Source organism: Copadichromis virginalis, linkage group LG7, assembly GCF_057382275.1.
Source record: "Copadichromis virginalis isolate Kocher_CV1m ecotype Utaka linkage group LG7, C_Virginalis_male_GT1.1, whole genome shotgun sequence".
NCBI lineage: Eukaryota > Metazoa > Chordata > Actinopteri > Cichliformes > Cichlidae > Copadichromis > Copadichromis virginalis.
Window position 1 is genome coordinate 9,072,314 of NC_140624.1, and position 16,967 is coordinate 9,089,280.

The 16,967-nt window shown below is 42.9% G+C and overlaps 3 protein-coding genes across 4 annotated transcripts; 1 reads left to right on the forward strand and 2 right to left on the reverse strand.

Annotated features, from left to right (window-relative positions):
* On the reverse strand, positions 1-1,563 carry LOC146704415 (uncharacterized). The gene is made up of 4 exons (XM_085465233.1): positions 1,547-1,563; positions 1,419-1,474; positions 886-1,350; positions 1-134 (listed from the first exon to the last, which is right to left on the reverse strand). Exons 1-4 carry the CDS (start codon positions 1,561-1,563, stop codon positions 1-3), a joined length of 672 nt encoding a protein of 223 aa, XP_085321359.1.
* Positions 1,564-4,907: 3,344 nt separating this feature from the next.
* On the reverse strand, positions 4,908-10,293 carry LOC146704416 (leucine-rich repeat-containing protein 17-like). 2 transcript variants are annotated; one of them, XM_085461545.1, is made up of 8 exons: positions 10,056-10,293; positions 8,504-8,613; positions 7,676-7,808; positions 7,117-7,593; positions 6,822-7,036; positions 6,047-6,202; positions 5,448-5,589; positions 4,908-5,359 (listed from the first exon to the last, which is right to left on the reverse strand). In XM_085461545.1, the coding sequence occupies exons 1-8, from the start codon at positions 10,085-10,087 to the stop codon at positions 5,080-5,082; spliced, it is 1,545 nt and encodes a 514-aa protein (XP_085317671.1). In that variant the 5' UTR covers positions 10,088-10,293; the 3' UTR covers positions 4,908-5,079. The 2 variants fall into 2 exon arrangements, with proteins under 2 accessions (XP_085317671.1, XP_085317670.1); XM_085461544.1 differs by lacking the exon at positions 8,504-8,613 and having other exon boundaries at positions 7,676-7,877.
* Positions 10,294-10,539: 246 nt separating this feature from the next.
* On the forward strand, positions 10,540-14,323 carry fbxl13 (F-box and leucine-rich repeat protein 13). The gene is made up of 9 exons (XM_085461558.1): positions 10,540-10,617; positions 10,710-10,830; positions 12,373-12,535; positions 12,613-12,732; positions 12,850-12,973; positions 13,073-13,153; positions 13,461-13,595; positions 13,702-13,865; positions 13,949-14,323. The coding sequence occupies exons 1-9, from the start codon at positions 10,588-10,590 to the stop codon at positions 14,061-14,063; spliced, it is 1,053 nt and encodes a 350-aa protein (XP_085317684.1). The 5' UTR covers positions 10,540-10,587; the 3' UTR covers positions 14,064-14,323.
* The last annotated feature ends 2,644 nt before the right edge of the window (positions 14,324-16,967 follow it).

A 16,967-nucleotide genomic window follows, 5' to 3' on the forward strand; every position in this document is an offset into this window, starting at 1 on the left:
TCAAGGGTTTGGCGGTAAACATCCAGCGAGCTCTGTCCATCTGTTTTTGCTTATAATGAGGAATTTGCGGGTATTGTGGGCTTCTTTGATAACCCATGTGACCTCTTCTCCATTGGGGTAACGGGTCATTAAAGCTTAAAGAGACAGAACCACTTGGAGGCCAGTGAATATTGGAAGCATATTTTACAGTCCTTAACTCTTTGCTGTCAGTGGGTTTACCCGGCTGGACTGAAGCACCTATTCTTGTCTTGTATTTGGGCCAATAATGCTGCATGGAAAGGGGATGCTTTTTGCCATAGGAATATGCAGATGGTAGGTTTTTTGCAGGTGGGACATCAGTTTGACTTGCTCTGTGGAAGTCTTTAGTGAGTTCAAAGCCACCAGGTGGTCTCCAGTACCCCATTAAAGGATCTCTACTGTAAGAGGCATGTACTGGTTTTAGCATATCCTTCCAATAAGGTGTTAAATTTGAGGTCTCACTTGAATACTGGCTGAAATCTTGAGATGGGCTGTTTGCAGGGTTCACAGGGGGTGCAGTCACATGTTCACTATAGGAAGAACCGTGCCTGTGAAAGGAGCTGGAGGGAAATTGTGTTTTTTCTGGTGGTTTGTGTCGTTCTGACTCCACACTCACAGATAAGTCATTGTTTCCCCAGGGAAAACCGTGCACCAAATTTCTTGAAGCAAGACCTGTGGCTGCTAAATGATCGTGTGGGTAGAAAGTGGTGCCCGGCCTAAATTTTTGGTTGTCATAAACACTGGAAGAAATGAGACTTGCAGAGGAGTCGAAAGGATCAGGGAAAGAGAGGCGTTTATTTGGCGTTTGGTAGTTGGCACCTTCTTCAATCCGATCGTTATTTATCCTGCTGTCACCAGAGGCAGTACCTCCTTTGTCAGGAGTTGGTCCATAGTCCATGGGTGTTCCGAGAGTTTTCATTTTTTCCCGTGCAGTTTCAAAATGTCTACTCAAGTCACTTCCTGGTACTAAGAAGGAACGCTTCATGTTTTCTATAAACTCCTTTAAATGACTCATTGTGGGGAAAGCGACACCCTTCACAGGCTCCTGCGTGTGTCCCCTCACTAACAAGTCAAAGGGATGGTGATAACCAGACTGCTCATTTTGCCCTATGAGAGGAGCAGAAGAGGCCCCGTGAAATTTATCAGGCTGGCTTTGCTTCATCTCAGCGTTAGCATCCTGTCCTTTATCATAAATAAATGCTTCTGGCTGACGGGAAACAAAGCTTTGCCGTCCAACATTCTCATTGTTTGTATTCAAAGATTGTCCAGAATGAAATGTGCTAGAGGTTTGGGGGCTCTCATAGAGATAGTAGCCATGTGCAGTACTGTAACCTATCAGGAAATAAACATCGCATTAAACTCGTGGTCAATTATACAAATGAAAGTACTGGAATTCATACCTTCTTGAGGAGGAAAGCACAAACAGCTCCACAACAGAGTGCAAAGCCAGGAGAGGCTGGAAATAAAAATAAAAATTGAAATACTAAAAATATAAAAGAACCGAGAATAAAATGACATTTTTATTTACCTGAATGAAAGAGCCATGAGGGTGAGTTAAACTACAGACTCTACCTGCAGCAGAATAATGATTAAAGCTTCTGACCAGCAAAATAATCACTCATGCTCTGAGTGAAGCCACAGTGGCAGGAAAGGTACCAGAGGGGACACAAAACCTTCTCACATTCTGCTTCCACTGATTGCAATCGAAGTTATTGAAAGCAGCTGCTGAGTTAGTTCTTGCAGGTCCTCAGACTGGTGGTGCACAGTAAATTGGTTCTGGTTGCATTTTTACTGTGAAACAGTAACTCAGCTTCAGAGAACCTAAAGACTTTCTCTCACTGTTAATAAGTAATAAGTAGGTAAAGTCATCAGGGTGTTCTGTTTCACTCGGCCAGTATTTGTCAGTCCAGATTTGGCTGAAATTATAATCATAATAAACTGTTTTATAAATTGTGAATTATATAAATTATTATTTTTTTGTTACTTGATTCCCATCCTTTGTTAGTTAAGCCTGGCTCCTGACAGCCTGCCTCCCTGTTTGCTGAATTAATGATGAGCTGTTTCTTGTTGGGTGACAGGAAGTGGAAAAGGTTCATTGCACAGAGCAAGAGAGATACCCTGGAGCTGACTCTGCAGATGGACTTGACAAAAAAAAGCCTTTTGAGAGGAAATGCCGGCAGGTTGCACTTACCAAACTGTTGAGCTGGGTCAAATTACACAAGAGGATGAAAGCTGGTAGGTCAACATTTTAGGGTTTTTTTTCTGAAGAAATTATACTGAGGTCTGCTGGCTGTTTTTTTTCTCGCTCCCTCATGTAAAAAGCCAGAGAAAACACTCACTGAGGTTAAGAAATTTGCCAGACTAAAAGTCATGCTCCCATGCTGTATCCTCCCACTGCCGTGACTCATTTTGTCCCTGTGCACCTTTTTACTTATATTCTTAACTCAGTTGTCATACTTTTGTGCAGAAATGTATATTTTCCTAAGTTAAAAATGAATGAACACTCCAGCTCTCACTGAGAAACTGGAGACCCCTGTAAAGGCTAGATGCCTCAGCCTTAAGTGTATCACTGCTCCATGGTGTAAAGATAGGACTTGAACGGGACAGAAGACTACTTCAAAACTGAATGAACACTTTTTATCTTTTGTGTGTGTATGAATTTTCCTCTGATGTTACAAGTGGGATTTACTGAAATGGACAACAAGCATCAGCAGAGTGAAAAAGGATGTGATGCACTCTCTGTGCTCCCAAGCAGCTTCTTACTGCAGGTAGATTCTCTTACAGCGAGCAGCATGCTTGTCTCAGTTTTCTTTGTATTTAGCCTGGAGTTTGTACACAGAAAGATGATGGCAAGTCTGGTTTGTTTTTCAGGCTGCAACAGCCCCTTGTTCTCTGAGCAGTCAGCGATGAGCTCAGATTTCAGTTACATAACTCTTTAAATAGATTCCACTGTAAACATACAGTCCACTCTCTTTGAGGGTATTTGATTAAAGTCACTTGCAGATCATTTTCCTTTAATCTAAATACATACCAGAGTGTGCGTGTGTATATACACTTACAGGCCACTTCATTAGGTACACCTGTTCAACTATCTTTTAATGCACATGGCAGCAACTCAGTGCATTTATACATGTAGACGTGGTGAGGGCTGAAATTCAAACCGAGCGTCAGAATGAGGAAGAAAAGTGATTTAAATGACTTTGACTGTGGTGTGTTTATGGTTCCACACAGGATAGTCTGAGCATTTCAGGAACTGCTCATGCACTCCAATTTTCCCACACAATCTCTAAGGTTTACAGCGAAAGGTCCAAAAAAGAGAAAATATCCAGCATGCGGCAGTTCTCTGTGGGGGAAAAGAAAATATTTTGTTCATGCCAGAGGTCAGAGGAGACTGGCCAGACTGTTTTGAGCTGATAGGAAGGCAGGAGTATCTCAAACAACCACTCATTACAACCAAGCAGAAAAACATCTCTGAATGCACAACACATGGATCCTTACAGCAGACGATCAGGTGCCACTCCTGTAAGTTGGCAACAGGGACCCGAGGCTGCAATTTGCACAGCCATTGGCTGCTCTGAGTCTCAATTTCGTCTGCAACACTGACTGCTCGGGCTGCTGCTGCTGCTTGGTACACTCTCTGTACTAACACAGCACAGTTTAAACACCACAGCCTACCTGGGTATTGTTGCTCACTGTCCCTTTATGACCACAGTGTACCTATCTTCTAATGGCTGCTTCCAATAGGACAACACACAAAGTTCACATTATCATGTTCATGAAACCAGTTTGAGACGAGTCCACTATGCAGCGTCTTTTGGGATGTAACGGAATGAGACATTTCCAATATTAAGAACATCTTGAAGGCAAAAAGGGGTATAAGCAAGGTGTACCTAATAAACTGACCTGTGAATTCATGTATGCATATATATGATATATATATATATATATATATATATATATAGCCACTCACCAACACTGACTCCACTCACCAGTTGAAGCATCTGTTTGTGTGGAATTTGTTTCTGTCCTCGGTTGATGAACAGTGTTTCAGCATGACTATGTTTGGCTTTGGGTGCTTGTTCACATCTGGCAGGGGTGCTTGTTCACATCTGGCAGAGGTGCCAGCAGACCCTGTGAGAGGGCCAATAACATCAAACAGAAAGCGAGAAAGTTGTATTTATACAAAAAATGGTGTCTACATCCTATGTCCACGTTTGTGTTTTATAAAAAATATTGTTTTTATTTTAAGTATGCTTCAATATTTGGTTAAAAGTTTACAAACCTAACTGTAATATTTCATCACCTCATGGCAACAACATTATAAACCAGAGTTTTACTGTAACTCCCTTTAAGTATTCAGAGAAAAGTCAAGTGTCATTTGTCTGCTGTTTTTCCATGTGATTAAAAAAAAGATGATTTGTTATGTTAATCCTCAGATCTTTCAGTACTTAGGATTACAAGACCTGCTAAACTGTGCTGAAGTATGCTGCACATGGAAATCTATCATCCAGTCGGGCGTGTTGTGGAGTCAGGTCTGCACTCAGAGATTACTTCTTGTGTTTAATTTATGATGCTGTTAAATTTTTTTTAGTTTAAATAGCAAGAGTCTGGATGTCCCCTAATTGTTGCTCTTACTAGATCAACCTATCTGTGGCCAAAGACTGGATAACAGACAGCACAGTGAAGAACATTCTGCAGAGTTACCGTTTATTTGTGACCCATCTTAACCTGCGTGGCTGCACGTCCCTGCAGTGGTCCAGCCTGAGATTTGTCAGTAAGTGTTCAATGCTGGATTTAAGGTGGTTTATATGCAGGTGTGCAAAGATCAATGCAATTTGCATTATGATTATGATTATTATTATTATTATAACCACAATAATGAGTCAAACTAATCAAAATGTCGATCTTTATATATTTGAATTACAAACACAACACCGATAACACATAAAAGCAACAAAAAAATAGTTTTTTCATCTGATGCAGACTTTTTGCTTTACAAATTACAGAACAGGTTAATGAAGGCAAAACAAACAGCCTTTAAGGTTCATATTTTAACTTGAGTCAGGACAATCTGATGATCTGGTATTTCTGCGGCACCCTCAAAGCGCTCGGCTCCAGCTCCTCCTCCTCCAGCTCTGCCTGTGCTTCCATCAGTGTGTTCCAGAGCTTGGGGTCTGTCTGGTCTTGATCTGGCCTGCTTTGCTGCTTTGGACACTCTCTGTTGTAAGCTTTCACATACTCCTCCACGCTCTCCCCAGCATATTCCAGAGGAGAGTAGCACACCAGGCCTGAAGGACTCACTCCTGGATGGAGGCTTAACCAGTAAACCATGTATTGAATGCTGAAAAAAGGCAGGGAGTTTTTAGTTAACTTGTCAGCATTTAACATTGAAAAAAGATGCTTATAAAAATTTGAGCTGAGGAACCCACCTGTAGTCACACACCCAGAGGTTTCCTTCCAGTTTTAAATGTAACAGGAAGTAGAGATCTTCAAGAACCCCGTGCTGGACAAACGTCAGGTTGTTGTTTGACAAGTCCAGCTCCTGGAGATGCAAGAGCCCAGTCAGAGAGCCTGAGAGTGAGAGAGAGAAAGCAGAGGTTCATGGGCACAGCTTCCGTTAGCTTCTTGACTCTCTCAGTATAAACATATGAAGAGCAAACGCAGTGCAGTCAGACTTTAATATAAATGCTCAGCCTGTCTTCAGTGTGTGTCTGAATAACTTCACCACACTGATCACTTTGTCTTCAACCTCCTAAGCTTTCCCCACCATAAATTAAATTATTACAGTATACAGAACGATGGCAGAACGCCCGCTGTGTCTGAAAACACAAAATGGGAAACAGAAGGCGGCAAGACTTGTATAACTGTTCTTAACCTTTTGACTTTGCATATCCATATGGTATCCATCACATAAAGAAAGTGGCGTATACAAATTTGCAGTTGTGCATGTGGATACAAACCTACTGAGCGCCGTACATGCTGTTGTATTCCCTGATTATTAGAAAATAGGTAATAATAGCATGCTTACCTTTGTCCAGGTGCTCCATGTTGTTATTGCTGAGATTAAGGGTTCGGAGACTCTTCGCGGCATGAAAGTCTCTAGCTTTGAGGTGACTGATCGAATTATGCGACAGGTCGATGTGGACAACGTTGTCGGGGATACCTGAGGGCACCTCAGTAAAACCTGAGCATAAATAAATGCAGAAAAAGCTTTATCTATATGTTCAGCTCAATCTTTCATGCATTCAATTCAAATTGGTCAAACCCAAGAGTGCTCCAAGAAGTCAGCACAAGTTCCACTACTGGATGATTAGTGACTAAAATGTAGCGCAGAGACAAATTGGAGTTCTGTTTCTATCCAGAAAATGAGTTAAACACTAAAATACAGGCTTCAGGCCAGCAGGATGATAGTAGTACATCTAATTTAGTCCTTTTTTGGACACACTACAAATGGTTTTCTATTTTAATAGGACTGTTCTCATAAAAAAGCCAGATGTTGGCTTTCTTTTCAAATTTATAAGGTGACAAACTCCTATAAAGTGATAATATAAGAGGTTAAGTAAGCACACATTTGCAAACCCACACGTGCATGTTTGCTTGTTTTACGTTAGGTTGTGAAAATTCTTTGAGTGAGTTGTTTAGTCGTCCCAGCCAAGCAACAGCAATATTTAATCATGAGCATACACGCTCTCTGACAGTCGCAGGTATTTTTCCTAACCCCTCTCTTACATAACAAAAACACATGTGATAAACCTCTCAGGAAATGGCTCAGAGGAGAGGAGGGTAGAGTGCAGAGAGCTTGCCTCGGTTACTGCAGTCCATCCGTATTTGGGGGTAATGGTAGGTGAAGCAGACTGTAGTAGCATCTGGTTTGCTTCGAATTGAACTGGGCTCTAAAGCGCCCGTGTAACCCGTTTCATTACTCTGTTGGTTGTTGGCTGGGTCTGGTTCTTTACAGAGTAACTCAGGATCAACGTGCTTCAACTTCATGTTTTTTAACCAGATGGGCTTGGCACACCTAGAAGAGGGGACATTTAGACACTGAGTAATGACTTAAAAAGTGCACACTACATACTGAGTTTTGTTGGAATCACTTACCTGGCGTGGTTTCCTAGATTACGATTGCTTGGCACCTGAAGAGTGCGTACAAGACTATCAATTGGGCAGAGACAGTTCCAGGGGTTATCATATAAACGCAAGTAGCCAAGGTTTGGCATGGGGATGAGAACCTCCTCACTAAGTGTTTGGAGGCGGTTGTGCTGAAGCAGCAGGGTGGTAAGCTTTGTCAGACCCTGGAAGGCCCCATCCTCCACTAGAGAGATCTGGTTCTGCTGCAGGTCCAGACTATCTAAATTCTCGTATCCGAGGAAGGCTCCATCATGAAGGACTTTAATTCGGTTACGGGCTAGAAGGAGGTGCTTGGGTTTGTTGGACCATGTGTTTGCGGTGGGAATAAAAGAGAGACGCCGTTCTTGGCAGTCTACAAAGACATGCCCAGATTCTGGTGACTCTAAACAGTTGGGTGACACAAGACCAGATGGGCCTGACCTGCTGTGACGGCGAGGACCTCTTGCCCTGACGATTAAAACACAAACAGCTGATTAATCTGTGAAAAATGGGCTGCAGAAATCAAATTAAATGTAGGAGTAATCCATACCTGTCCCGTGTGAGTTTGTGCCTTGCTCCTTTGAGGCCTCTGCCCTTCCCTGGTTTTTTCATCTGGATGGATGGGAGCAGCAGGAGGAAAAGGCAGAATAAGAGGAGAGGGGGGATTGCACGCATCCTGAACCCTGCAGGGGGGATTGTCTCTTCAGCAAGATTAACTGGAGTCAAATCAGCTTCTGATGAAAGTTTTCAAACTGGGAAATGGAAATAACAGGTCAAAGGGCAAATTTGGTATTGTTGATTGTACACAGGAGCTGTCATCCCAGCAGAAGTGAGAGGTAACACACCAATCTGTTATAACATTATGACCAATCACAGGTGAAGTGAATAACACTTATCTCTATGTTATCGAGTGAGTGAACATTTTGTCCTCAAAGTTGGTGTTAGAAGCAGGAAAAACAAGCAAACGTGAGTATCTGAGCGAGGTTGACAAGGGCCAAATTATGATGGCCAGAACATCTCCAGAACTGCAGCTTGTGGGGTGTTCCTGGTCTTCAGTGGTCAGTACCTATCAAAAGTGGTTCAAGGAATGAATATGGGAGGCCGAGGCTCACTGATCCTTGTGGGGAGCGAAGGGTGGCCTGTGTGGTCCGATCCAGCAGACGAGCTACTTCAGCTTAAACTGCCGAAAAGGTTAGCGTTGGTCCTGATAGAAAGGTGTTAGAATACACAGTCCATCGCAGTTTGCTCAAAAATAAACTAACAAGCGGTACATGAGTATCAGAACTGGACCATGGAGCAATGGAAGAAGTGTTCTCGTCTGGTGAATCATGTTTTCTTATAAATCACATGGTTGGCTGGGTGCAGGTGTGTCGCTTACTTGAAGAACTCCTGGCACCAGGACGCACTGTAGGAAGAAGGCAAGCTGGTGGAGGCAGTGTGATGCTTTGGGCAATGTTCGGCTGTGTTCTTTCAGCAGGATAATGCACCCTGTCTCAAAGCAAAAATGGTTCAGGAACTTTTTGAAGAGCACAACGATGAGTTTAAGTTGTCTCCAAATTCCCCAAATCTCAATCTAATTGAACATCTGTGAGATGTGCTGAACAAACAAGTCAAATCCACGGATCCCCCAACACACAACTTAGAGGACTTAAAGGATTTGTTGCTAACATCTTGGTGTCTGATACCACAGAAACACCTTCAGGGGTCTGGTAGAGTCCGTGCCTCGATGGTCAGGGCTGTTTTGACAGCAACCAACACAATATTAGGCAGGTGGTCAAAATGTTATTCCTGACTGGTGTATGTACAGCTTTAAAATACAGTGGATTACTATGACAATACTTGTTCATTCATTAAGATACAGTCATAAAGTATTTCAAAAAATATTCAGCATAGTACAAGTAAACATGTATCTGTTCTATACTGCTCACTGTTTTATTGCAGGTGAATGCAGAAACCTGCAGGAGCTCAATGTGTCTGAGTGCTTTAATGTTACAGTAAGTGAACATGTTAACAACGAACATCTTAAAGCTACAGAAAAATGCATCTTGCTTTTGTATGTGCACATTTACAGTTTTCTAAAGTTTGACTTTGACTTTCTAAACCTTGACAAAACCCTGATTCTAATTGATTTCATCCACCGATAAATAAACAGGCAATGGTCAGTTTTCCAAATATAGATTCTAGTAACAGGTTCCTTCCTGGTTGGATGGGAAGTAACATTTCAATCTCTCCTTTTGTAGGATATGATGGTCCAGAGAATTTTGGAGGGCTGTCCCTGCCTGCTCTACTTGAACCTTTCTTGCACCCTCTTAACAAACAAAACTCTACAAGAGCTGTCCAGGTAGGTCTCCATTTGTGGTAAAACCATCAGTGATTTAGACTTTGTCACCAGAATAGATTTAAAAGATGCTACAAACGGTGTATCGGTGTGCATAATGTTTCTTTCTGATGGCATCCCGCCCCTCAGGTTCCAGAATTATCTACGTGTCTGTTTGTCCAGTTGAAGCCCACAGCTGGCTTGTATTTCATGTCCAAAATGAATGCGGTCTGTGCCAGCAAAATGATTTAGAGAAACAGATGCTACACTGTATAATTGTATGACAGGTTGATCGATTTCCATGATGGTGTTGCTCTCTCACGGCTTGTAGTATTATGCAATGCTATCTGATTCACATTTTCCCACAGAATAATGTGAGGATGCTCACCTTTAATTGACAATGACATTTTCCTTTTTTATGCCAAGGCTTTCTTTTCAAATGTAACTTTTTTGTGCTAAAAACAAACAACCAAACAACCAACTATGATCCGTACAAGGCTCATTAACACATAATATGCCTTCATCATTTCTTACATCTAACAGAAACTGCCTGAGCCTTCAGTATCTGAGTCTGGCCTACTGCGACAGATTCACAGACGAAGGTTTTCTGTACCTGGCCACAGGGAAGGGCTGCCACAATCTCATCCACCTCAACTTGTCCGGCTGCACCCAGGTCAGTTGATGCGTTTCTCTCAGCTGCTCCACTCAAATTCAGCTGAAAACAGCAAATGGCTTTTGACCTCCTCAGTCCGTCTTGAACAAATCCAATCACTCGTCTGTTTGCACGTGTTCTCTCTTGTTCCTGGCGTTGCTGGGGTTTGCACTCGGGGAGAGCGCCGAGCGAATGAGCAGAAGAGAGGAAAAGGCAGCTGTGGCCAAGCAGAGGTTTGGGTTGGCCCACCCACTCAGCATGTGTACACTCTGTAACGTAACCCACGTACTGCAACATGAAAGACACTCTTCTGGGAATGCGTATTAGTTTGCTTCCAGATGTATAGTTTTATGGGGCCCTGAAAATTCTGTGAATGAGGAAAAGTGATTAAGATGATGAAACAGATTTTCCCCTCTCCTCCTAGTTGACCGTGGCTGGGTTCAGATATATTTCTGCTGGATGTCCTGCACTTGAAGAGATTGTGATCAACGACATGCTCACGCTCTCAGATAGCTGTGTCCTGGTGAGTGTAAATCATGGCACATGAACGTGTCTTGTCTTGTGCATAATTCTTTGTACCCACACCCTTAACCCCATGTTGCTCTTCTCTAACAGGCCCTCCTTACCAGATGTCACTGCTTGTCTGCTATTTCTCTGCTGGATGCACCACATCTTTCCGATATCGCTTTCAAAGCTGTTGCTGAAGCAGCCAAACTGAAGTCTTTCAGCATAGAGGGTGCGATCACATCCCACAGTCTTCATTTCAATACACGCACAGTGGGGGAAATAATTATTTGATCCCCTGCTGTATTTGTAAGTTTGCGGCTTAAAAAGAAATGATCAGTCTCTAAATTTTATGGTAGTTTCATTTAAAAGGAGAGTCAGAATATCAAGGAAATATCCAGAAAAAACACATTACATCAAAGTTACAAATTGATTTAAGTGCCATTGAGTGAAACAAGTATTTGAATAATTCATGATTCCACAGATTGGTTGTGTGCCCAAGTTGCACACAGATTTCAGTCAGTCAAACAAAGATACTCCTGATTGCAACTCATATGTACAAAGCACACCTGTCCATATAATCAGTTTTGTCCATTCCAACCTCTCCACCATCATAGACATGACCAAAGAGCTGCCACAGGACATCAGAGGCAAGATGGTAGACCTGGGAAAGGTTGAAATGAGGTACAACAACATCAGCAAGAAGCTTGGTGAGAACTATTAGTGCAATTATTCAGAAATAGAAGAACTATAAAATGATCATTGCTCATCCTTCATTCTGGAGCTCCGTACAAGACGATGCCTCATGGGGTGAAAATTGTGTGTGGATCAGCACAAAACTACACAGGAGGACCTTGTTAATCAGCTTGGCAATAGACTACGCCAGGGGTGGGCAATTCCAGGCCTTGAGGGCCGGTGTCCCTGCAGGTTTTAGATCTCACCTTGGGTCAACACACCTGAATCACATGATTAGTTCGTTACCAGGCCTCTGTAGAACTGCAGGAGCTAATTTAGCCATTTAAATCAGCTGTGTTGGTTCAAGGACACATCTAAAACCTGCAGGGACACCAGCCCTCGAGGCCTGGAGTTGCCCACCCCTGGACTACGCCATAATGGATTGAACCCACATGGTCCCCCTGCTCAAGAAGCCACATGTAAGTTTGCCAGTGAACATCTAAATGAGGCTTGGGAGAAAGTGCTGTGGTCAGATGAAACTATAATCAAGCTTTACAGTATTAACTCAACCCGTTACGTTTGAACGAAGAAAAGTACTGAGTATGACCCAAAAAATACCATCCCGATAGTGAAGCATGAACTTGGAAACATTATCCATTGGGACTGTTTTTTTCTGATACTGGTACAGGACAATTCTACAGGACTTGAAGCTTTGAGTGCCCAAGCAGAGGCCAACAAACTGAGAAGTTGGCCAAAGTCTCTCCTAAGATGTGTCCTAACCTGGTGACCTACCTGTGCCTGCTAACACAGGTTTCTCCACCAAGTATTAGGTCATGTTTTGCTTGGGGTGGAAATACTCATTTCACTCAATGACATTAAAAAATCAATTTATAACTTGTATGTAATGTGTTTTGGTTGATTTCTGTCTTTTTCCATTAAAATGGAACTACAATAAAAATTAAGAGGCTGTTCATTTTTTTCAAGCGAGCAAACTTAAAATTTCAGCAGGGGATCAAATAATTGTTTCCCCATTGTGTGAAGAGTTTTAATACTGCTCCAGTTATTCTCCACTATGTTGTACACAATGCTTGTGCGTTAGGCAACTACCAGCTCACAGACTTGAGCTGGAACGCCCTGTTCAGAAGCTCACAAGGTCTCCGCAGGCTCCACGCAGCAGAATGCCCCGGGATGACTGACGCAAGCCTCAAATCTGTAGCCTCCCTCCAACATCTGCGGTATCTTAACATCTCGTATTGCAACAGGTGTGTGCTTGTTTGTGATGACCGAAGTCTCACTTTTCATACCTTTTCTTTACATTTCTTTAAATAATGTGTTTCAGGGTGACTGATGTTGGGGTGCAGTATTTGACTAAAGGCTGCTCAGCAAATGAACTGCAAGAACTGAATGTCAGTCACTGCAGTCACATCACCGACATCTCTGTCATGAGGATTGCACAAAGGTACACACAGTTACGTCTCTGATTATATGACAGTTTTTTTTCATGAGTATTTACCCAGAACTGAGCCTAAATACTATCATAAAGCAGCTTTTGTTTGCATTTTTTCCAACTTGTTAGGTTGTGTAAACTTCTCCATCTCGATCTGAGTTACTGCGAGAGGCTGACGGACTCGGCCGTGGAGTGGCTGGGTGGGAGCTCTCTCTGCTCACTTGACCTCAGCAGCTGCAACATCCAGGATCAAGTACTGTTACCATGTTTGCTCTTGTTTTCACGCATTGCTGAAGATTTGAATTTTGGGAATTTGAAGAACAACCTGTAACTTGGGTATTTGCATTTTTAGGGACTGGCCACTCTTGAGGGAATTCCCTTGAGGAAATTGGTTATTGCCAAGTGCTTCTCTGTCACAGACGCTGGAATTAAGGTGCATATTTATCTGGAATTTCAGCCAACTGTTCAGCGTCCAAGTTTTCTTCTTCTCACATTGTTTTGTAACATTGACAACTGATGGGAATTACAATTGTATCCAAACCTTTTCCTGGACTAATGGTTTTACAAAATGAAACCCTTCTCTTTTTCCACAGCTATTTCAAAGAATCTTTTGCTTTCAACAAGCCAACACCATTGAAGAAATGATTTCCAATTTCCTCCATGTTTAGTCCTCATTTATTTTCTAATCAGTAACACTTCATCACACATCTCTCATTTTCTTTGTTTCTCACAATGAGCAGAAGCTGTGCAAGAATGTGACAGACCTGGAACATGTCGATATCTCTCATTGTGTGGCTCTGTCTGACGCAGCCGTCAGAGCCTTTTCGTTTTACTGCAGAGGCCTGGTCGCACTGCGGATGGTCGGCTGTTTTAAGGTATAAACGTGCACATTACTAAGGCATTTAATGTTACCCAGTTGAAGGAACTGCCTTTCTTCTTGTCATTTCATGACATTTTTTCATTTTTCTCCCCCTGCCTCAGATGACCGATATGGCCGTGCAGTATCTGACAAGTGGATCTCAGTACTTGCGAGAGCTTGATGTGAGTGGTTGTGTTCTTCTCACAGATCTCACACTTCGGTACTTGGAAAGAATTTGTCCTCCACTCAGTTCCATCACGATGGCCTGCTGCAGCGGCATCTCGAGGTACGGCATGCTCTTAAAAGTTCACAGCAAAGCTAAACTCCTGCCCAAAACTTTAACCGATCGATAAAGGTGTGTTTCCTCAGGGCAGCTGCCTCAAAACTTCAGCCACGTGTGACATACTGGGAGCACAGCAGCGACACCCCTCCATACTGGTTTGGATACAACATGGGGCATCTGGTCACAAAACTCAGCAAGTGATGATCCATCAGAAGTAGCAAAGCAGTAATCAGTAATGACAACTGCAGTAAGTCCATGCAGGAAATAAACAGAGGTTTACCTGTGTGGTCTTTCTGGTCTGTACCTGTCGGGACAGAAGCCTACAACACAAAGTTTTACCTGCTTTGCTGACACATTTCATCAGTTTCCAACAGCACAGTTGAAGTGGTGTACTAGTTTACTTCAGGAGCCAGTTTGCGGTCCTATCTATTAATAATATAGCAACCTTTTCTCACTGGAAATCCTATTTATATGCACAGTTTCTCATGGACTTGATGTTTCCGGCCATCATTGGTCTGAAATGACTGAATTCAAAGTTTGCTTCAAATTCAGAAATGTCTCAACATAATCTTTAGAACAGGGGTCTCAATGTTGGAAAGGCTGTCAGCTGTGTGGGGGGGCCCCCTTGTGGCAGAGAGCACAGTTGCACTATTGAGCACATGTTCCAGTGATCAGAGTTGGAGCTAGCACATAGCAAGAGCCGCCTGGCAGACTGACTCTGCAGGGGGTGTCTACACACGGTGTGAGTTGTGTGCGTCGCTAAAGAACTGTGAGTAGACGTGGAGCCATGCCTGAAAAGGACAGTTTTAGTCTTTTATGCCAATTAGACATTTAGTGGATGTAGAAGTGCAATGTGTATCGACCTGTTCGCTATGTGGCTAGTTCATGCTACTAATGCTACCTGTTATGCTACATACCTGCTAGCTGTAAGCTAAACGATTTGGTGTTTGTGATATATTGTTGTTGGGTGTATTGGCAATCAATGTCATGTACTGTAAGGGTTTGGGAGTAGTGTATGAAACTCGTGCATGTAGATGTTCATATAGGAATTCCCATTTGTAGTTCTGGTTAGATTCGAAGAACGCTAATGCATCATAATTCATGACTTAGATGTTTATTACATTCAGTATTCTGTATATGTTCTGTTCACAGACCACACACACCCACACCCCTCACCACTCTGTAAGCCTGCGGTTGCATTACTGTGTTGCTGTACTGTGCTGTTAAGCTGAGGAATCACAGTAAAGACGGTATAACCTTTATCTGTGCGTCCTGTGTGTTCTGACCGACACCCCAAGGTGAACACCACTGCTATTCAGCCAACGCCTATACAGTCCTGGGTTCAACCCAAATTAACATTGGTCCTTCGAGCCGGATGGTGCTTTCCTTGGATCCTAAAGATGCAGCCTAGTTTCTTCTCCAGTGAAGATGTCTCAGATTCAACTCGCCCAAGGCGCCAAGTGCAACCTCCTCCCTACCTTGCAGACTATGAGGTGAGCTTGGTGGGCCACCAACGAGACATGACACCCTACCGTCACTCGTACACAGCACAGTATGCACCCGGGCTAGAAGAGCAAAAGCAGTACGTGCCATCGGCAGTGTCTGTACAGACCTCCCGCTCGTCTAGCCCAACAAGTCAGCCTGGATGGGAACACACCGTGGATGAATGGACCACTTCCTCGAATGATCTGCAGGATATGCGGCAGCATGTGCCCAGTAGGGATGGCCTGAACCATCAGCCTCCTTCTCCTTTCCATCGACCATGGGAAATGTCTGCAGTTTCGGGTTCGCAGTGTGGTATGAATGGCAGACCTCAGCCTTACGCCCAAACACGTGAACCAGACAGAGGTGGTTACCTGTCGGAGCAACGGGACCAGAGATCACCCCCAACACATGTACCCCCTCTGTCTTCCTTCCAACGTATGCAGCCCATCAGTGTCCCCACGATTAGTTCCCATACACATAGAATAGATGCACGAACGCAGTATGGCCGCAGTATGACAATAGGCAGGACATCCATGCTCAACAAGAATACCAAAGGCCATACTTTCGCCCACCATCAGCTCAGAGTATTCCACCCAAGGATACTACAATGATTGATACATTGGATAGGATGATGGGTGAACTACAGCTGTTAACCCTTTAGAGCCGATCGGAGCGGGAACGCTCTGTTATGCGTAACTATTTTTAAATCCCAGTAGCACTGCAACCACGTAAGCTAGCGCAAAAATTTTTTTTGCATATGAAACCGGAGGAGTTGTACTTACATCTGATGCCATCAGCTTGTCCTAGGTCACGGTTTCCTTCCACATAAAGCTTTGCAAAAACTGCATAAAAAGCGCTTGCAGGAACAAAAACATAATATTCCAGAAACACGCTTTACCGATCTGATCAGCTGTTCAAAACACTTCCTACGTTGGAATAGACGTCAGCGCGAACTTTTGCATTTCCGCCATTACCTGCCCGAAACCGGAAGTGACGTCATTTTCGCGGAAATGTAGTCTTTTTTGCGATCAGGGCCTCAGGGCCTATACTGCTCTTTTTAAAAGTTATCTTTGACTTTATGACTTTCTGTGTCGTTTCTGGGATTCTTAGGACTCATATTGCACTGCTGGAAATAGTTTATTTTGATGCATATGCTGCTTTTTTGCAAATTTGCAGTATAATATTTATTTTCATTTTTCCTGCAGTGTATAAAAATTGGTGTATTTCAAAAATAAAACTATGAAGACACTCAAAATAAATTTCCTGTGGTGGGAAACTATTTTGTGCAACTTTTTTGTATTTACAGTTTTGAGGGATAAGACTCTTAAATTTCTCTAACTACAAATATATGTTAAAAAATCAAAAACGATTTTCAATTTTTTTGTAGTTTATTGCACTTTTTTGCAATTTATGTAATTACTATGCACTTAATGAATACATATTATTAAAATCTGGGCTATAATGGTTGTATTGATGTATAGCAACTTGAAATGCTCCCAAAAATGGCTCCACAGCATGTAAAAATATAATATAAGCTCTGGCGGACTTGGTTCTATGGTAGGTCTTAAAGGGTTAAAGGAGCAGACACTGACAGCTAGTCGGCCAACCCCGCCATTCCCC

Bases quoted from the DNA above. Each gene is read 5' to 3' on its own strand.
- fbxl13 (XM_085461558.1), top strand. From the start codon at position 10,588: ATGCTCACGCTCTCAGATAGCTGTGTCCTG. The intron at 13,154-13,460 runs GTGCATATTTAT...CACAATGAGCAG, and splicing joins TCACAGACGCTGGAATTAAG to AAGCTGTGCAAGAATGTGAC. The intron at 13,866-13,948 runs GTACGGCATGCT...GTGTTTCCTCAG, and splicing joins TGCTGCAGCGGCATCTCGAG to GGCAGCTGCCTCAAAACTTC.
- LOC146704416 (XM_085461545.1), bottom strand. From the start codon at position 10,087: ATGAGATTGTGGCAGCCCTTCCCTGTGGCCAG. The intron at 7,594-7,675 runs GTATGGATTACT...TTTAATCGTCAG, and splicing joins CACAAACTCACACGGGACAG to GGCAAGAGGTCCTCGCCGTC. The intron at 5,590-6,046 runs GTAAGCATGCTA...TCTCACTCTCAG, and splicing joins CATGGAGCACCTGGACAAAG to GCTCTCTGACTGGGCTCTTG.
- LOC146704415 (XM_085465233.1), bottom strand. The intron at 1,351-1,418 runs GTATGAATTCCA...ATTTCCTGATAG, and splicing joins GTGCTTTCCTCCTCAAGAAG to GTTACAGTACTGCACATGGC. The intron at 135-885 runs GTACTGCCTCTG...TGTCTCTTTAAG, and splicing joins ACCAACTCCTGACAAAGGAG to CTTTAATGACCCGTTACCCC.